The 20,436-nt window shown below is 54.3% G+C and overlaps 1 protein-coding gene across 8 annotated transcripts in view; it reads left to right on the top strand.

Annotated features, from left to right (window-relative positions):
- The window catches only part of LOC116939429 (signal-induced proliferation-associated 1-like protein 2), a 110,534-nt gene extending 90,866 nt beyond the window's left edge, over positions 1-19,668 (top strand). For 6 of the 8 annotated variants that reach the window (XM_076065109.1, XM_032947742.2, XM_076065106.1 and 3 more), the window contains 9 exons: positions 1,897-2,321; positions 3,672-3,851; positions 6,191-6,344; positions 7,943-8,165; positions 8,644-8,775; positions 9,907-9,933; positions 12,768-12,885; positions 15,213-15,294; positions 16,202-19,668. In XM_076065109.1, the coding sequence (XP_075921224.1) occupies positions 1,897-2,321; positions 3,672-3,851; positions 6,191-6,344; positions 7,943-8,165; positions 8,644-8,775; positions 9,907-9,933; positions 12,768-12,885; positions 15,213-15,294; positions 16,202-16,345 (1,485 nt within the window). In that variant the 3' untranslated portion in view covers positions 16,346-19,668. Of the gene's footprint in view, positions 1-1,896; positions 2,322-2,625; positions 3,621-3,671; positions 3,852-6,190; positions 6,345-7,942; positions 8,166-8,643; positions 8,776-9,906; positions 9,934-12,767; positions 12,886-15,212; positions 15,295-16,201 lie in introns of those variants that run through there. The other 2 variants (XM_076065108.1, XM_032947745.2) reach the window with 2 other exon arrangements.
- The last annotated feature ends 768 nt before the right edge of the window (positions 19,669-20,436 follow it).

The following is a 20,436-nucleotide window of genomic DNA, read 5'->3' as shown; positions in this document are numbered from 1 at the left end:
TCACGAGGCTGATTGTCAAAACAAAAGCGATTGCGTGCGCATTCCAGGACGATTCCCGCAGCACCGTGGCCGTGCGCCGCATCTCCTCCCCAGTGAGATGGACATCTCGGTATCTCGAGCCCGCTCTGGGGCCCGTCCTGACAATGTTTCAAAAACACTGATCCCCGCGCGAGCTTCAGGTATCTCCCTCGTTACTGCTCATCCGACTGCGCCAATGCCGGCACGGCGGCGATGCACCAGGACGGATGGGCTAATATTGAGACTCGCCTGCCCTTGATATTTAATACTTTTAGAAAACAAGTTTTTCTCCTTTGTAATCAACTCGAGACGAGTGGAGCGTGCGCAAGGGTAGGCGGCGGGGTCGTCCGTCGTCGCGTTTGAGTTGCTGCGCGGGGCGCGTTATCTGTCCCTGGCCGTGGCAGTGGCGCAGCTACCCGCATAGCGGTGCAGCCCTTGAGTGCAACGTTTGCCCCCATCCCCCTTCTCGCGGCCTCCACTGCGGGCTCCGTGTCACGTTTGTTCTCGGGATTAAACTTAGCGACAGCCATGAAGTGCAGTACGCCTCGTGAACCGTGCCGCACGGGTAAGACTAAACAACGGATCGCGTGGCAAAGCCTGTAATGAGTTATTGCAACTTTGCTATGTGAATCCTGCCCCTTCGTATTTCATACTAGCTTTACTTACCCGCTTTGCCCGAGGCTTGGATTCTTGTCTTGGATTAATACACGGCCTACGTGGAGGGTGGGGGTGGGGATGCCTGACGTCAGCAGGCACACTGCGTAACGCTGCCGCATGCAGGTGACATCACAGATGTGACGTCACCGCTCACTTGCCGTGCAAATATATCCATTATTGCGCCGCCCCCCCCCCCCCCCAAAATACAAAAGTCTATTGTATTTTTTGCATTGTTTACCCACATGCCAAATTTAAAGTTTGTTGCATGTTGGGAAGAATGCTAAAGATTTCGAACAGACACACATTCACAAATTTCCCTTTAATATATATAGATTACCACAGTGCCGCAAATAACATTTATGTTACAAAAAAATGTTTTTACTAAATAATAGTTGGGGTGACCCGTTAGGCGTCCTTCCCATTGTTATCGTTTAAATTTTGCTTGCGATGAGATCTCTCTCTCTCGATTGCCACAGTCTGCATAGAGCTGCTCTAAGTGGATTTCGGTTCAGTCTGATGGCGTCAGGGACGGTAGTGCTGACGAGGCATCTGGCAGGGTGGTGAATTATACATGGGCAGCAGAGATGTGGAATTTGTGTGTGCCGGTGCAAGAGACCTGTGGGTCTAGAGAGAGGGGTTTCGCGGGGGGGGGGGGGTGGGGGGGGGAGAAGGTAGCCCCATTCCATTCTCAAATGCATTTCTAAATTGAATTGCAGCACTGAACCCACATGGCACGTGCGGTGCCGTTTAAAGTGGCAACTTTTGCGCTTGAGCGAACACACGGCTTGTAAGCAATTTACGCAACATTTGGCAGTGGAGCCGCGCCGATATTCTACATTCTTAATGCGCGTCTGTGGATCGCATTGAGCGATCGGGGTTATTAATCCTCAATGCAATAGTCGTTTAACCAGGCTCAGGCAGTGAGCACGGTTTCCGTGTCGCTGAGACCGGAGGTGCAGCGTCCAACAACATCCGGCTCGCCACCGCCGGGAGAGCAATTTGTAAATTGTGAGATTTTAAAACTAAAGTGTTTTGCACATTTGGCTGGTTTACCTAAACTGAAAATGCGGAGGATTATTTTAAATACACTTTTTACTCTGAAACTCGACGCACGCGTGCACCGTCGACCTTGACGGCCAGTGGAAAGCACCGCAGGCTTCGATTTGGTGCCGGCACCGGCGACGCGACCCAAGACGCCGCCTCGCCCACGTCTGTCCGCAGGCCGTGGAGCACCGCTACTCCAGCCACTCGAGCAGCAACACGCTGTCCAGCACGGGCTCGAGCTGCGCCAGCGACGACCGCTGGTTTCACCCGAGCGACGGCGCCCCGTCGGACCGGGACGCGGCCTCCGGTGGTGGCGGCGGCGGCGGCGGCGGCGCCGTGGCGGTCTCCATCACTTCCCAGCAGCTGACGGCGCCGGGAACGTCCACGGACAGCGGCATCGACACGGCGACGCCACGCGGCACGCCGCTCGCCTCGGGCCACGCCTCGGCCCGCGCCGCCCGGGGGGACGGGAGCGGCGCCCACAGGGCGGCCGGGGAACGCGCGCACAGGGGGGGGGGCGGCCGCGACGACAGAGGGACGGCGCGGTCACACGGCAGCCCACTGCATTCTGGGAGTCCCTCCAACATTCCTTCCCAGTCCAGGTACGAGGTCGCTTCCCTCCTCCGCCCCACCGCTCCCAATCGATGTCGGCTGCACTTTTTGTTTAAGTTTTGTCATCTTTGTTCATTGTCACCAAATAAAAGGAAGATTTTTTTTTTTACTCCGGACTCGGAATGTAGTTGTAAATAATGACTCGCACTTAACGCTGAAAATATTTAAGCAATTTGCACGCGTGCACAAGATATAGAGTTAGCACGTGATATTCTGACCCTGCTATTCACAGTCAGGTACAGTCAAGAGTGTACAGGATTCTCATTGTGCTGCTGTGTCTGCCGTCTTTGTCAGATTTTCAGAAGTTCTCAACCTCTTATCTTCATCCAGAATGTTCCACGCCTTTGGAAACGTAGAATTCGTTCGGTAAATCAGCGCGCCGATGCAGTTCATAGCAGCGCGGTCATGATGGTGCATGGGCACATTGCATCATGGGAGAGGTCTCAAGGAAGCCAGGGTTGGCTTCCTTTCCAGACATTGCAATCGACCGCCGCCACCACCAGTGCTTGCGCCTGTGTTTCGGTCGCGCGAATTCTCTCCCCGTGCAATCGTCTCGGTTGCTTTTCGTACCAATTTTGCGTGCAAGCAGGCCTTATAGGCAAGATCTTTTTTAATTTAATGGTTTTTAAAACGAGTCCCACAGACACCGCAGTTAAGCGTGCGATTGAAAGGGAAACTCCGTACAGTTTCTCTGTAACGATGCGATTGGCACAGAAGTGCCTTGAGCTCCATTTGTGAACTCCGGCAGGGCAGCCATTGGGTGCAACCTGGCCAGGTGAGATTTCGGCTTGCGCTCAATTTCCCTGCAACGTGTGTGTGGCACAGCAGCAGCACGCGACTGGCGACACGCCGTTGGGATGGCAAGCGCTGCTGCTGCTGCTGCTGCAGCTGCTACTGCTGATTCTTTCTTGTAGCGGCACAAACTATCGTCTCCCCATGCCGGCACAGTTGAGGCGCCGTTTGTGTTCCCATTCGTGCGGGTACGCGGAGGCGATAGATTGGCTAGGGTCCACAGGGTGGCTTCTGGTGGGGGTGACGCTGGGTGCCTGGCAGGTGGGGCTCCCTCTTGAAGCAGAGCCACCTGGTTTATTCCAGCATTGCCCTGCATGCTGCCCGTCGGGCTCACTGGGAGCTGTTGCCATGCTTCATCATGGGGCTTCACGAATGACGCGCCTGTGTCTCAAAACACTGACCGTACAGCCTGCTTCACACACTTGCCGATACTTTTATACACGTGTTGATTATTTTCCTGATTGACCAATTCCGAGTGGCTTGTCTCATCCCCCCCCCCCCACTCACCGCCCACGCCCCCTGACCCCCGCCCTTGTCGCGCACTGCAGTACCTCGCGGCACACCGGCAGCAGCCCAGGCACGCGCGCTCGCAGCAAGAGCTCCCTGGGCGAGGAGGGCCGGGGCGTTGGGGGCGTGGGTCCCCCCTTCTACCCGCGCCAGGGCGCCAGCGGAAGCTACCTGAGGGGGTGGAAAAAGCCCGAGAGCCCCAACAGCAGCGAGAACCGCAGGTACCGTGACACAGAGGCAAAGACGGGACGTTCGCGTGCAGTACGTACATGGGCGATCACACGGTGGGTTTCCGGAATTGCATTATAATGACTATTTGAAGACATGTATTATGTTGTAATGCCATAGGGAGGTTATTTGCCTTCGTTTCTTTTCGATCGCACAAGACGTGCTCTTCGCAGCCGAACATAAAGTACGTTCGCGGAGAGAGGTAGAGAGGGAGATAGAGAGATGTAGCTGTGCACGGAGTTCGTTTGTCTCTCGGCGCGGGGACAGCGACGATGGAGGAGGCGCTAGGGCCAGGTAATTTCGAGCCCCGTGCCCGAGTACATCGCGTTCCGCCTGCGATGATGGATGGTGTCAGCGTGGTGCGACTGTTTGGCCATTCGTCATTTTAAATTGGATATTCATCAAGTAAATGGAGTGCACAGCTGTGGGGGAACCGCGTGTGTGCTACTCTACGCAGGCGTTTTGACGCTATCGGCCTCGCGACCGTTTTTGTCGGGACATCTAGGTAACGACGCTGCCGGTAACGTTATGATATTAATAACCGCGCTACGCACATCCACACCAAACAAATAACAGGCCCGAGTGAAAATATCATCGCAGGTGCTTTTCTGTCACTTAGAAGGAAGGAAGATATTGGAATTTTTTGCTCCCAATGCATTATTTGGGGTGCAACTTAGCATAAATGAGAGTATTGAAATTTGTCCCACGGGTCTACATATTTCTTCTGAATAAGGCAGGGACGTGCGATCAGGGGAGGCAGGGAAGGCAGAGCCTCACCCGTCATACTCCAATGAAAATAGCTGTTACGAAAAGTAAAAAATAATCAAATTAAATAAATATCAAGATTCTTCCACTGATCTGTGTTATAAATGTAATTTCTGTACGATTCCAATCAGTTTTATAGTAAACATCGCCAAATTTACTGAGCTCCGCTGCAAAAACAGGAAGAGACGAGAGGTGAGGCAGTGACGAGCTCAGCCTCCCCTCTGATTGCGCGACCCCTCAGTAACTGGATGGAGCGCGGGCAATAAGTGCGTGCCTGTTACTATCTCTCTGTATGTCACCAATGTAATGAGTACATTGGTGACTAATGTTATCATAATATTGGGAATATGTCACCAATGTAGTGACATATTTTGGCAGTAAAAATGATTGTAATCGTGCACAAATGACATTTATAACACAGATCAGCGGAAAAATCTTTTTTTAAAAATTCGTAACAGCTATTTTCATTGGAGTATAACAGGTGAGGCTCTGCCTCCCCTGCCTCCCCTGACCGCACGTCCCTGGAATAAGGTCGGGTGACTTGACAATTTGAAATCTGCTCGCTATACTGCCATCGAGTGTTCACCTCGTCGCCTCGCAGGCTGTTGTGAGTTTCACCCAGAATGAACGGCACGCCATCCACACCACCCCACCCCTACAACTGGGCACTACAGGCGTGTGCATTACAGGCGTGTGCATTACATGCGTGTGCACTGCAGGCATGTGCACTGCAGGCATGTGCACTGCAGGCATGTGCACTACAGGCGCGTGCACTCCATGCGCGTGTGCACCACATGCGTGTGCCACCACAGTGCTAAAGTACTAGCACCTCCTGGTGGGAACTACGCCTGGAATAATTCACACCCCTGGAGATTCAATGAATGGTCGCAATTCAGGGTCGTGACTCGAGTCAATAGTCCACTCGTATCTATCTCGTTTGTGCTGCCACGTTCATCTTGTCCGTGCCGTACGTGTACCGTGTTCGTTGCTCTGGGTTATTTCTATCCGTCCCCAGGTATATTGGCAAATGGCGTGTAGATCCCAAGTGAGGTATCTTTTTCCAAACGCGATTCGAGACGCATATTGCGAGCGAAAGAATCCACTCGCTCAGTGAACCGATGAATCGTCTTACGCCGAGTAAGTGCGTATCAACCTCAAAACCTTTTTATAACCTCCTCTGGCGGTCCTTGTTCAGTGCTGCTGTGTGGAGTTCACAGCCACGTGAACCGCTGCACGATGAGGTCATGGCAGGTCGGGGCGGAGGGCCTGGTGTGTGTCTCGCTCCCCCGAGCTTTACGTCCACTCCCATGCCCCATGCACGGTATAATTTAATTTTTTCGGTGGCTCGTGGGGTAATTGGTCACGAGGCAACGCACGACCCCATTAGCGCATTAGGTCGGCGCATGTGCGGGGCGGGGCGTGGGAGGGGTGCGTGTGAGCACGCTCACACAATGGGTTTAACACGTTGCTCCGCGGAACTGACTGCTCCCCCCCTCCGCCCCCGCCCCCGCCCCCCTTGGTTCACGCGCCGGTCGGTGGCCGCCGTATCTCACGGTGCGCGCGCCAGGCGTCTGGGCAGCGACGTCAGCGACACCGTCTCGTGGGCCAGGCAGCGCGCCACAGCCACCGCGCGATCGCTGCGGAAAGCCGAGGCGGAGGCCGCGTCCGACGGGATCCCGGAGTCGGTGTCGTCCCACGGCAGGATGCGCATTCGCGATGAGGTCCGTCGCTCGTCCCCACGCCTACGGCTGCTCTTCGCTTGTTGGTCCACATTCGCTGGCGTGTGTGCGTGGGTGAGCGTGTGTCTGTGTGTGCGCGGTCATGTTTGCGTGTCTGCCGTGTGTTGAACTTCTTTTGCACCGTACGTAGCCAACCGTCCTAATCTGAGATGTTGTGTTCGTAGCGATTGTGTGTTCATAATGACTGCGTGTTGGTAGTGACTGTTAGTAGTGACTGCGTGTCCGCAGTGACTGCGTGTCCACAGTGGGGAAGCACAACAAAAAAACACATTCGGAGGTTTTAATGTATCGATGTTTTCATAGACTGTGCAGCGCAAACATTTCTGAGCTGCTTTCTCGGAGCCTGGTCATCATTTGTGCAAATTAACACCGCGGAGAAAACGCACAGAGCTCAATTCGTCCTCGGAGCCACTCGGCAGTGTTTACTTGTGTCCATTACCACGCGGCTAATGTGATTCAAAGAAGCAAAGGATAACATAATGCCGTGCCCTTGAACCAATATTGAAGAGTCTGGAGTGGCGATGCAGCACACACACATACAAACAAAGAGCCCCTGTAGCGCCTTCACAGACTGTTGGGGCAAGTGCTTTTAGCGAGCACCTAATGCAGACCGGAACGGCACACGAGGGGGTGGGTGGCCAGGACGACGCCCGGCCACATTTGTCTACCGAGTTGAGGCTGAGTTGACCTAGGGGAGGCCCAGGACCAGTTCAGATAATCGTCACTGGTGTTGGTCGTGAACAGGAATCGAACTCGGGTTGCCTGGTTTGTAGCACAGCGCGCTAACCGCTGCTCCACCACTCCCCAATACACCCACCTCTGATTAGCACGGTTGGCTACGTAAGGTGTGGAAGAAGTTCAACATACATAGACGCACGCTCACACACTGGATCTCCAGGCTCGATTCCCTTGCCCTGTAAGATTCCGCAGACACTGGAGGAATCTCTCTGCAGCCTCTATTCGCAAATTGGGCACGATTCAACCGCTCCTGAGATATGATGAATGGTTCCGAGATGTGGGTCACCTTTGAGATGCACGAATCGATTCTCTCCTTGTCTCACTTGTACTCTCTCACCTTTACTGTCCTTCTCAATCCCATCGTCTGTCTCACGTTCCATCTCATTAAATCGGCAGCCTAAAAATAACATTTGCACGTCATCTCTGCCCGCCTTTAACTAATCAATTCTCGCGCACACGATTGGATGCGCGCATATCATGACCGCAATTAGCAAATTCAGTCTGATGAACCGAAGAATCTTTGCCGAGTACCAGCAGGCCTCCCCAGCGGCCAACAGCACCTTGCATCGGCTTCCCGAGTTTGTTGTCCTTCCCCCACACCTCCGATTAGCACGGTTGGCTACGTGCGGTGCGGAAGAAGTTCAACGTGCGTACGTACGTGACACTTTGACCCAGAGATACAGAGCGCGTGGAATGCGGCCGCATTGCTTCGAGGCGCGCCAGAGCGGCCTCGTCGAGACGCCGCCTGACCGACATCTATTGGCTTCCGCGCCTTCCCCTAACCCCCCCCCCCACCGCTGTCCCCCGCCACCCACCCCGACTCCCTCCCGCTGCGCATGCAGCTGTCGCTGGAGCAGACCCCGGCGATGGCCCGCAGGCGGCTGCAGCGGACGCACTCGGACGAGAGCCTGTGCCAGCGCGACGGCTGCGTGGGCGGCGCGCGCGGCTCTCTCCTCGAGCAAGCGGCGCCCGTGGGCGACTACCTCCTGCCGCCGGGGTTCCCTGGCCACGCGCCACCGCCCTCCCACGCCGTGCTGCCCGCTTGCCGCATGTCGGGGCTCTCCGGTGCGGATGCCCCCCCCCCCGCCCCCCACCCCCCCGCTGCGGCTCGTGCCCGTTACGCCACGTTCCGCGCCGTGCAATACCTCGCCTTGTGCCGCTGCGAACCCGGGTTCCCGAGTTCGACTCCCACTCGCGGCCACTGCCAGCGACAGCGATTATCGGAAATGGTCCTGGGCCTCCCCTAGGTCGATCCGGCCTAAAATGTGTACCTGGTGCGGTGTGTTAACATCGCCACTGTGGAGACAAAGGTGGACCGGGCGTGGTGCTGGCCCACCCACCCCCTCGTGTGCCATCCCGGCCTTCATAGGTGCCTCGCTAACAGCACTTGCCCCAGCACTCGGTTAAGGCTACACGGGGGAACTTTGTCCTGTGTACCATGCCGTGCCGCTCGCCGTCAATGCGCGTCGCATCTCGCGTCCCGCTTGCACCTCGTCCCGTCGCCGACCGTAATCCCCGCGTGCCCGCCTGCTTGCCGTCGCAGTGGACTCGTCGGGCTCGGAGGAGTCGCTGCCGCGTCTGGCCGTGCGCGACGTGGAGGAGCTGCTGCCGCTGCCCGACGCGGCCGCGGGCCTCGAGTGGGCGACTCTGGTGGACGCGGCGCGCGCCTTCGAAGGTGAGCGCCGCCCCCACGTGGCCACGGCTCCGTGCGGGGGGGAGGGTGGGACACGTTTGAGACGTCCGGTGTGACGGCGGCGTCCAGACGCCCCCGGCCAACTGTGTGCATCTAATATGCTTCATACGTGCGATGGAATACAGCAAAAAGCAATAGTTGACAGCGTATTTCGTCCTTATGATGAAAATAATAGTTCACAGCCATTGATTCGTCCACCTCTGGAAGAAGGCCTCCACACTCCATCCCGGTTGTTTAACTATACTTCACCTCGCCGGTCGTGTGGGTTTGTGAAGGGGCGGGAGGCCCAGGAGCGATTCGGTTATCGCTCGCCGCCAGGTTAGTATCGCAAAGCGATCACTACTGCTCCACAGCTCCCGCTCGCCCCACGCTTACCGTGTTTATAAATACTCAGAATAGCCCCTGTCATAGGAATGTGGAATGTATACTATTGGCTCGGGGCCGCCTATGCGGACGGATGACTTTTATTGCCGGCAGCATTCCAACGCTCTTTCGAGCCTCAAGAGACGCTAAAAATATCTGCAGTCCCCTGTGTGCACGCGCACATTTAATGTATTTCACATGCGCACACTCGCAGGGTATATTTTGTTACTTCATTAGCAGTTTTACCATTTTGGCACTGTACACACATGCTGCAGAGCTTGGCACCGCGTATAACGAACGCGTAAGAAGTTTCGCATCTTGCCGGCTGTGGCAGCTTTCGCTTGTTGCATCCACGTCAAGGTTCGTTGATGAAATGCAGTGGGGAAGTAATTTTGGACAGCCCTCAAGAATTCAAAGCACACCCGGAATTAAAATAAACTGCTACGGAATTATTTCGCCGGAGACGTGTTGCGTGCTCTGAAAAAATCCCCCCGGCTCCATTCAATTTGTTTTTTATTAATTTGAACAGCGAGTCGCAACGGAGTGCGGCGAAGTTTCTAAGTGTCGGGAGATGAAACCGATTTGCTGACATTTCTGGAGCGAGCGAGCGAGCGAGTTCCCGCACGGCTCCCGTTGGCGCCCGGTGCAAGCGGCGGTGGCGGTGCCAGCTCATTAGAGTTGCACTCACGGTGCCAGTGGGGCCGTCAAAAACGAGAAACGTCTCACTTGTGATTTTTTTTTCCTTCGTAGAACTCTCTTACACTCTCTTCGTGGAAGGTAATTGCCGCTGGTGTGGTTTTTTTTTTTGTCCGTGCTGCTAATTGGTCGCGAGCTGACCCTTGGCATGGCTCTCCGAGCGAGTTGGATAAAATGCATGACCCGTGAGTGACGGCCACGCGCTCGTCCGTTCTCATTACCGCCGTGCCGTGCCGTGCCGCTACGCGAGGTGTCCTCGTTACGCGCCGCGTAATTACTCGCCCAGCTAGCGTAGCCCGGAACCCGGGGTTCATCGTGAAGGCGCGTGGGTTTGGTGCGGTGGCGTGTGGGGGGTGTGCGTGTGTGGGGTGTGTGTGGGGTGTGTGTGGGGTGTGTGGGGTGCGCGGTGTGGGTGCGGAGCGCGTCGGATGCACGCCGCGTGGAACCGAGTGTTGCAGGTGTGTGACCCCCTGCAGTTCTGCGGATTGGGAATGAAACAAAAGAGCAGCATGAAGTGTCACACGAGGGGGAATATTGATTACGCATCTGCACGAGGCAAGGACGCCTTGAAGGGCGATGGATCCGGTGTGTGCCTGTGTGCGCGAGTCACCGTGCGGGTCATCAACCCCCGCCCCCCACACTAAAGAGTCTGCACCTTCAAGACTGCCCGAGACGGCCCTAAGCGAGCAAGCAGGCCTCCGTTAAACCTACGCTGGCGCTGAGCGGCATGGCCCAGCCGATGTTCCGGGTAAAAGGAACTGAGGGCAGGCCGCTCCTTATGTTGGGAAAAACACATTTATTGAGGTGACCATGTGACCACAAAGTGGTGGAGGTGATGGTCTGAGTAGTCCTGGCGAATGCACACGACCCTAGTGCCACTCGACACATTTTTAACCCCTCTGTCGTGCGGTGTAGACATAGGGCAGCAATTTCCAAAACGCCAATCCTCGCGAGCCATCACGGGACACCTTCCGTCTTCACCAATGTAACGCCGTTCATATTAAAATAAAGTCGCTCGATCTTACACGTTGACCGATGGCCGCTAAAGACGCCCAATGTGATCGCGCGGGTGGCGGTTAATTTGATTCGCCGTTGTTTACGTCACGTGGGACGTGTTTTTTTTAGCAATCGTCAGGCACGTGGAGTGTACAACAACTGAATCAGTATTTCAAAGTAGGTAAATTGGTAGATGTGGAAGAAGGCGTTCCACTTTCGAGTTGCGAAGATTGGGGTTTGGGAAGCCCCTGGCGCAGGTAATTCCGATCGTGCTCGTGCTGACCTGGCGTGGCCGTCGCGGTTGCCGTGGCTGACACCGTGGTGCGGCCTCTGCCTTTTTTTTACCCCCTCCCGACGACGGCGCCCCGCGTGTGTCCCCCGTAGGCATAGACGTGATGAGCGTCTCCTCCAGCTGTGGCAGCGCGAGCAGTGAGATAGGTGACCCGTCGACCCCCAATCCCCTCGCACAATGACAGATGCTGATCTCATCTGAAGTGCTTTTCTGTTTGAAATACTTTCTGAGCTATTTTTCCCTCTCGATCTCCGGAGCCTTCTGTGGCTGACGTGTCACGTACTTGCGTTGCCCGTAGCCTGCTGTGCTGTGCTGTTGGTAGTTCGTTTTTCCTCCCTCCCCCTCCCTCCCCCTCTTTCTGTATTTTGAATCGCCCTTGAAATTCTGTGAACTCTCAAACTCTCAGGAGGGTGGTGGTGGTGGGGGGGGGGGCCTTGTGTGCGGTGAAAATTTGTATCTTGTGTTTCTCCGATTGTGTGACTCACTCTTCTCGGCCTGGGTTGTGGAACGTGAGAAGACTTCGCGCGCGCCCGCAATAACATTTGTTTCGGGTTCCTTCGCCTACGCTTATATTACGGTCTCGCGTCTTGCCCGTCGTCTGTGTATTAAAAAAGAAGAAAATCGGGTTTCGCGAATCTCAATATCTTCGATTGGTCATTTTTTTTACGACTTGCATTTTAGATGAATGTGAATGTCACGGACCCAACTTGAGACCAATCTAACAACAACACCTACGGCAACGGGCCATCGGCTCGCTCGTCGATAACGAGCTCCGGTCACCAACACCATGGCCGTCTGACATTCTCCGCTCAACTAAACGACCCGTGTGTTTGCTGTGCACTGGAAGAAGAAGGGAAAAAAAAGTGCAAATGTAAATGAGGCTTTGGGCAATTAAATGCGTTTGTCAGTGCTTGTCACGGGGAAGCTTATTATTGCAGCAGCTGTTTATTAAATGTACATCTTGAAGACATTCTGACAGTCAGTAACTCGCCGTTTGATTAATTGTCCAAGTCTTATTTTCATTTTCACCGTGATTTTCTCTCTCTCTCTCTGGTTAATACATTAAAATTGCATGCTGCCTAAGAACTGTCATGTTCGATGAATGCAGGGAGTGGGGGTTTAGGCGCACGAGGAAGGGGTGGTGGTGGCGGGGGGGTGATGCTAAGCAGGGCTACAATGCTTCCCATTGTGCGCGTCTTCTCCGCGGCACGGAGAGGCGCGACATTCCTCCCCCCTGCACGGCCGTTTCAATACCCGCGCGCCGTGTGAACCGGTGGCGGTGATGCCACGGGGGGGGGAGGGGGGAGGGGGGGTTAATTTTGCTGTGAGAGGTTTCGTTGAAAGGTCAAGAGTTGCGCAAGCGACCGAGCGCGGATGATCGCATCGGCTACGCTTTAAGCCGACATTCCGCTCCTCCGGAAAAAAATCCTGTTTAGCCGGTCAGCTGGGTGGAATTGGATTCCCCATTCCCACCTAGCACCTGGGGACGTCTGCCGTCCCCACTAGCCGGGGTGTCCCATGCGAGTGCTTCGGTATAAACAGTGTGTGGCTTCTTCTCAATGTGTCGTCGATTGCCCACGTTTGACCCCCACCCCCCACCCGCCCGTTCTCATTGCCCGCTCTGCAGACCAGCGGGTGACGAGCGTGCTGGGGGGGATGCTCGACGTGGACGACATGGGCTGCATCGCCGAGTTGGCGGAGGGCGACCAGGCAGACGCCCACCTTCCCTCGGCATCGCTCGTGGGGTGAGCAGCCCCGCTTGCTCGGTCCCGTCAGTTCGTCCGTCCGTCCAGTCCACCCGTCCGTCCATTTGCCTGTCCGTCATTCCCAACGGCTTGTCCGTGCGTCCGTGCATTTTAAGCACTGGAAATTCAGAGTTGTGTCGCTCAGTCACGGGGCTGCTAAGTCACCGGCTTGTCGAGCATCACGTGACCCAGGACCTTCCATTCAAATCTCAGCCACGCGTAAAACGCGTCCGGTGCGGCTCGTAGCTGTAGCGCTTCATGCATCGTCTTCGGTGAAGTAATTCATGTGCGATTATCTTCATTGTATTTCTACCATTACCCAAATAATTGCAATCGCATGTGTTGACACCCTGCTTTGTATTTTAATGTTTGCACATCACTGTCGTCAACTTCTATTCCTAAGGCTATCCTCACTTTGCACTATCGCTGGCGAACATTTACACGTTGTCTCGTCCGCTAACACCATTTTAGGTGCTGCATTACATTAGTGCTCGCGTGTGAGTGAGTGTGTGCGAGCGTGTGCACGCGTGTGGACAATACACGCACAGCAGAAGCCATTTACTTGCGGTGGTATTTTGGTCTCGATGCATATTTTAATTAAAATTAACGAACAGAGGTCGCGACCTGGGATCTGGTGACCTTAAATTCCCCTAACGTGGCTGCTGTGAAAAGAGTCGAGGTCGAGGCGGCTTTTACCGTGGACGTGACGAGGACCCCACCTGCAGGAACTCTGCTACAGCAGAGGCCTTCACTGCTGCGTCGGCAATGCCTTTTCTGCTGGGCAGTATTTGCAGCGAGACCTAATTTACAACACAAAAACATCTCTCCGCTAAACTTCCGTGGAATTGCGTTTTAAACCGGCCCGCTTATGACGGATGAGTTCTATGGTTAGGGGGCTAAAGACTGGGTGGCTCGAATAGGATTCGATTAAATGAGCTTTTAGAATGAGCAGTTGAACTCGCAGACACAGGGAATGGGAAGTTTGTCATTTGAATTAACTTGTCGGCGCAGTGGCGTAGCTCAGAGAAATAGAGGCTCTCGGTCATTTTACAGGGGACATTTCCCATTTTCATTACTAACTGTTTCATATAGTGCGACTCTAAAAGAGCCATCCTCCAAACGGAAATAAAAGCGATGAGAATCCCACGAGAGACTCACTTCCGTGGAGGCTGTTGAGGCATGCGAGCGGTTCCCCTTCAAACTGTTCCACTTGTGTTTTAGTCAACCATCTCCGCACGGTGCTAAACTATCTGCCAGCCCTCCCCCTTCCCACCCCCCCCCCCCCCCTCCTCGCTGAAGGCCACACTGCACAGGAGCTGTCAGCCCCTCCAGTTTGTTTTACGATCTGTGGGGACGAGGGGTGGAAGCTTCGGTCGGGGCAGTGGAGGCAGGAAATACTTAAATCCTACGGACCTGTGGCGTTCTACTAACGGGGGGTGGCGTCTGTTGGCTAACTACCGATAATCCGGTGGGCGGTGCTTATTAATTACTTTTCGCGTCCAGCTTTTCCAGTGTGGTCTGTGAGACGAGGGCCGTGGTGGGGGTGGAACAAAAATGAACTCGACGCAAATACAAAAATGTAACGCGGCAACGTGAGAAACATTGATGGTAGTCATAATCGGGGGGGGGGTGGGGGGGCGGGGGGAATAAACATTCGCCGATGTTACGATTCAGGCTCTGTAGTCCGCCCCTGATGTTTGGCAGACGCCTTGAGTTTTATGTTTCATATGAAGTCGTCCCAGGTTGAAAGTACATTCGTACTGAAATGGTCTGTTTATTGTACACATCTTCAGACGAGGTTCGTGGAAAAGAGGGAGCTCATGGTAAAAGAGCAATATTTTAAAATAAGCATTGCTATGCCATGTATCACATTAGATTCCACAGCACTTTAATTTGACGTGTTTTTTCGGCTCCACTTCTGCTCGGCACGCTCTCCTTTTAAAATCCGAAACCCGCGGCATTGCCCTCGGTCGTAACGCCACTCGACAAAATTACGTAAATGTGTTCTCGGGTTTAATGCAACATTTTATTCTCTTTCCTGCGTCATTACACACGGCCATTATTCAAAACCAGGCGTAGCAAGGTCGCGTAGAACTACCTGAAATAAAATTAGCTCCGATTACTGCCACAGCGTAATTACATTTCGCAGATTCATGCAGTTTTAATCGCATTCGCAGGCCGTGTGCGGTGCTGTCAGATGCACAAACACGTGGTAATTGCGCGCGTGTTGCACCCAGGGCATTGTGCAAGGCCGCGGCCCAGGGCCAAGCAGTGCGTGGTGATTAATGGGATCGTCGCAGACGCATCGTTATTTTTATTTTTTTCAGGGATGACTCTCCTAAATCTCTCACCGTTAAAGTCGGGCAGCTGGAGAGCATCTTGAAGCAGCTTCAGGAAGACCTCCAGAAGGTTTGTCAGAGAATGTTGGCACCTGTTTGCGCGACACTGACGCGACGCTAACCGGGTTTACATTTTTTCGAGTGAACACATTAGCGTCCCACGACACTGTGCAGGAACGGGAGTCCCATACCGAGTGAGCGATGGGGACAGGCAGATAGAACAATTTGATTTTGAACCAGGTGAGAGCCTACTGAGACACCAAGCCTCACTTTTAAGGGAGACCTGGGTTACTCAAGCACCAGCGTGGATTAAAAGCAAATTGTGCAACGGGAAAAAAAAATACCTATCGAATGTTATTTATCGTAAACAAAACATTTTTGATTCAAGCGAAACATCAGGCACTGTAACATTTGTAACACCGCAGATAGGAGTGGAGGGGAACAGGAAAGTCCAGCACCAGTGACGATTACTTGAACCGGTCCTGAGCCTCCCCTAGGTCGACTCAACCTCAAACGAATAGGTGCTCACCAACAGCACTTGCCCCTCAAGTGTGTTAAGGCCAGATGGGGGGAGGGTCTTTGTTGAATACCGAACACACGAGAGAGAGTGAGAGGGGTTGTGTTATGAGAGGACGTTATTCAAAGTAAACACAGTCGCGCTGATTTATTTTTCACACAGTGACTTATAACCCCCCACGCTTTAATGTGATGCACAAATGTGGGGCAATGAAAAAAAAAGTCTCTGCATCGTCCAGCCGGGTCGGTCTCCTCGGCGTCTCGGTCTGGATGAATGTTTCATTCCCGTACACGCGCGGAAATCTTCATCGCCTTGCTCGGTCACCTCCCCTGCCCGCCGGCTCTCGTGAGCTGTGAGCCCCCCCCCCCCACAACGCGGGCGCCCCGTCGCGCGACGCTCTCTGTGTTTTCACCCCGCACGTGCGCTGCCCGCCGCCGGCCGTCGCCGGCGCGTTCCGTAGGAGAAGACGGACAAGGCGGCGCTGCAGGCCGAGCTGGAGGACCTGAGGGAGGACAACGTGCGCCTGCAGCAGGAGTCGCAGACGGCGGCCACGCAGCTGCGCAAGTTCACCGAGTGGTTCTTCAACGCCATCGACAAGAAATGAAGACGCCGCTCCTTCGAGACTGAGCGCCACGGGGACCAGGCGGATTGCGCGCGCGTTTTCGTCGCAGACGCGACCGGTTGGTCCACCTGGACACTCTGTAGGCCGCGAAGGATGAATTCCTTTCATGACTGGACGTCACCACCTGTCTCTACTGTAGCTACCGCTGCCGATGTTTCTGCTGCTGCTGCTGCTGCTGCTACTGCTGCTGTCGCTGGGACGTGAGGCCGCTTGGAAATGCGAGGAGTTTCACGAATAGTCCGAGGCTCCACGACGCCGCTTTTATTCCCGAACGTACGGCACAGATCCGATGGGGGCTCGTGACTTTCAGCAGCACCCACCCCTGCGATGCGTCCATGGGACTGCCAACTCGTATTCGCCGTCTCGTGAAGGGACCCTCTTGGCAAATGCGTGGACAAAACAGGCCCGAATTAGCCCCAGCTTGTAGAGGGTACAGTGTTTGGCATTTGGTCTCTTGCGTCGATCTGAATTCACTATCAGGGTATTGTGCTTAGAGTTAGCTGTGTTACGTACATGAAGTGGTTTTTCCCTGGGCCTGAAAGTGGCTCGGGCAATATTGTGTGATACGAAAACGATTTGAAGTAATTTGCTCAATTTCTGAGGAGATTTAACTGTACAGTATTTTAAATTTGTCGACACGCAAAGTGTTGCCAACGTGTGAACTCCGCTGTCTCATTTGATGTCCGTATCTGCTCTATTTTAAGCCCGTAATCTAGACTCAGGCATGTGTGCATGAAGAGGCTGTAAGGAGCCTACATGCACCCACGTTGAATCGTCCCATTCGCACGTTTTTGTGTTAAATGCACTCGTATTTATTTTCGAGCGCGGTGCGCCGCTGTGAATGAGAATATCGAGATTATGCCTTAATCGTAGGCACGGTGGGTGTGTTATTGAAGTCGAGTCCTTTGGAGGCCTGAAGCACACAATTCCGACGCTTGCCTAACAAACAAACAAATTGTGCCTCTGAATTCCCATGTTCTCTGGTGGAAACCCCCCCCAGTTAAAAAATATATATTAATATCGACAAAAAATAAATAACTGTTGAGTTCAAATGGTTCATAGCCTCGGAAGGCTGATGGCCCAACAAGGACTCTATTCCTGCCTTTGTTTCCGTAGCCTGCGGGCCAGCGAGGACTTGAATGGTGATGGCTTCGTGCCAGTGAAACTGCTGCATTAAATAGCGTGGCTTGGCGCTGCGGGGCCGAGCGTGTGCCGGAGCGTGTGCCGGAGCGTGTGCCGGAGCGTGTGCCGGAGCGTGTGCCGGAGCGTGTGCCGGAGCGTGTGCCGGAGCGTGTGCCGGAGCGTGTGCCGGAGCGTGTGCCGGAGCGTGTGCCGGAGCGTGTGCCGGAGCGTGTGCCGGAGCACGGCGTCCGGCGAGCAGCCCCCCGATGGAATTCGTGTGAGTCTTTGGGTGGGGTGCGGAGATCTGGGTGCTCTGGGCGCACGGTGGAAATGGGTGGGTTTGATTGATCGAGAGTGGGACAATCGATTTTATTTTTATTTTTTACCTTTTTGGCATTACAATCAGAACTATGATAAACTAGAACCAAAAGAGCAACACGTGCTGATTGGTGTGTTCCTGTAACGGCAGGTCCCCGGATGGCTTTCTTTCTGGAGAAGTGCTGGTTTGTGCTGTGCTTGTTCTCAAACGGCGATTTCCTTTGTAGTGTTTTTATATATATACTGTATACATATACCGTTGAAGTTAAACATCGTGGGAATCAGTTAACCAGTGTTCAGTTTTATCGTACGGTTCCTTTTAAACCAAATGGCATGTATCGTTTCACTCCAGAATGCAGAATAATAATAAAAAACCCCACAAACTTCAATAACCTCCCATAATAATAATCTCTGACAGAATGCTTTTAAACGTCAGCTTGCAACAGTTGCCTTGAGCTGGGTCCGCCCGTTGCAGCGAAGCCACACTGCCATCGGGAGGCGCTCCGCGTGGCTTTGACCCGCTACCGGATTGCTGCCTCTGCGATCGCGGACGCAGCGACCGTGGGCCCAGTGATCGCGCGGTCGCGGGCGCAGTGATCAAGAGCCCAGTGATCGCGCGGTCGCGGGCGCAGTGATCAAGAGCCCAGTGATCGCGCGGTCGCGGGCGCAGTGATCAAGAGCCCAGTGATCGCGCGGTCGCGGGCGCAGTGATCAAGAGCCCAGTGATCGCGCGGTCGCGGGCGCAGTGATCAAGAGCCCAGTGATCGCGCGGTCGCGGGCGCAGTGATCAAGAGCCCAGTGATCGCGCGGTCGCGGGCGCAGTGATCAAGAGCCCAGTGATCGCGCGGTCGCGGGCGCAGTGATCAAGAGCCCAGTGATCGGGCGGTCGCGGGCGCAGCGATCGCCCGAGCACGGGCCCAGTGATCGCCCGAGATGCCCACCGCCCGACTCTGCCGGCGCTCGCTCGGTGTTTGGCGCCGCACTGCGCGCTGCTGCGGACTCACCCGAGGCTACAACTTCGCCCATTAATTTAAAAGCGTATTAGCGAAACAATTGTTTTAAAACGAAACAAGGTAATTTTATTCTTTATTACATACTATATAGATACAGAATGTTTTTTGTTGTTTGTTGTAATGAAGAAATCTGTTCAACTTGAATCACCAGCTCCCGTTATAACATCAAACCACAGCGTGCCAGGGGGCACGCGTGAAGCTCATCCACCATTCTCCTTAATTATTGTCTTATATATTCGTGCAATAGCAGCCCATAGGCGCGCGCGCACCCATGGGGAGACTAATTAAAGCAGCAGTAGATTCGGAGTCGGGCTGACTTGTTTGTGCATTTAGTGACGTGTGGGTGGCCCTTGTTTGGCCTTGTGCAAGACGTGCGGTGGTCGTTCATATGCACTATTCAGCAGATTCCTATGCTGTATATTTTGTACTTGGTGTTACGTTGGGTTGGAGGGTATTTTTTTTTCTTTCCACACATGGCGTCTGCGCATGAGAGAAGTGTTTTTTTGTTTTTAGTGAGGTCCGTCTGCACCATTCTGTTTCGTCCGAGGAGCCGAGCGTACGATGACATTTGTGCGACGAGTCTCGCGTCGGCCCTGGCGCGCTGGGGGCCAGGTTCCCCCAGCCCCTGGTGCAGGGGTCGCACGTCTCTGACCTCGTCACTGTTAACTCGTTTGCAAGTTGTCACATTTCATTTTTAATTTTGCCTACGAACGTTGGTGATTTTTCGTTTTGTTTCTGTTAATTACTGTATTCGAACGTAGTATAAAACGTGTAATGATTTCACCGTTTTAACATTGCCAGAAGATGGTCCAATTTTTGGATTTGCATAATAAACATTGTTATACAGTAAAATGTGTTTGCGGTTGTCGATGGTGATCGATGATTCGAATGATGATGATGAGGACGAGTGATGTGACGGGCTTTTCCGTGGTCTGGTTGCATCTCTGCACCCTGAGCCGTTCCGCCTCGGGCACAAGAGCTCTGAGACTTGAGGATCCACCACGCAGCCTCCACTCCACCACACAGCTTCCACTCCACCACACAGCTTCCACTCCACCACGCAGCTTCCACTCCGCCACACAACTTCCACTCCACCACGCAGCTTCCACTCCACCACGCAGTTTCCACTCCACGCAGCTTCCACTCCACCACGCAGCTTCCACTCCACCACGCAGTTTCCACTCCACCACGCAGCTTCCACTCCACCACACAGCTTCTACTCCACCACACAGCTTCCACTCCACCACGAGGCTCTTCCACTCCACCACGAGGCTCTTCCACTCCACCACGCAGCTTCCACTCCACCACACAGCTTCCACTCCACCACGCAGCTTCCACTCCACCACGCAGCTTCCACTCCACCACGAGGCTCTTCCACTCCACCACGCAGCTTCGACTCCACCACGCAGCTTCCACTCCACCACACAGCTTCCACTCCACCACGCAGCTTCCACTCCACCACGCAGCTTCCACTCCACCACGCAGCTTCCACTCCACCACGCAGATCTTCAACTCCATCACACAGCTTTCTACTCCACCACGCAGCTTCCACTCCACCACGCAGCTCTTCCACTCCACCACGAGGCTCTTCCACTCCACCACGCAGTTTCCACTCCACCA

This window comes from Petromyzon marinus, chromosome 6, assembly GCF_048934315.1.
Source record: "Petromyzon marinus isolate PM22_M1 ecotype Great Lakes invasive population chromosome 6, UKy_Petmar_22M1.pri1.0, whole genome shotgun sequence".
Taxonomy (NCBI): Eukaryota; Metazoa; Chordata; class Hyperoartia; order Petromyzontiformes; family Petromyzontidae; genus Petromyzon; species Petromyzon marinus.
The sequence above is the reverse complement of the archived record's forward strand: the minus strand, read 5'-3'. Positions and strand labels throughout refer to the sequence as shown.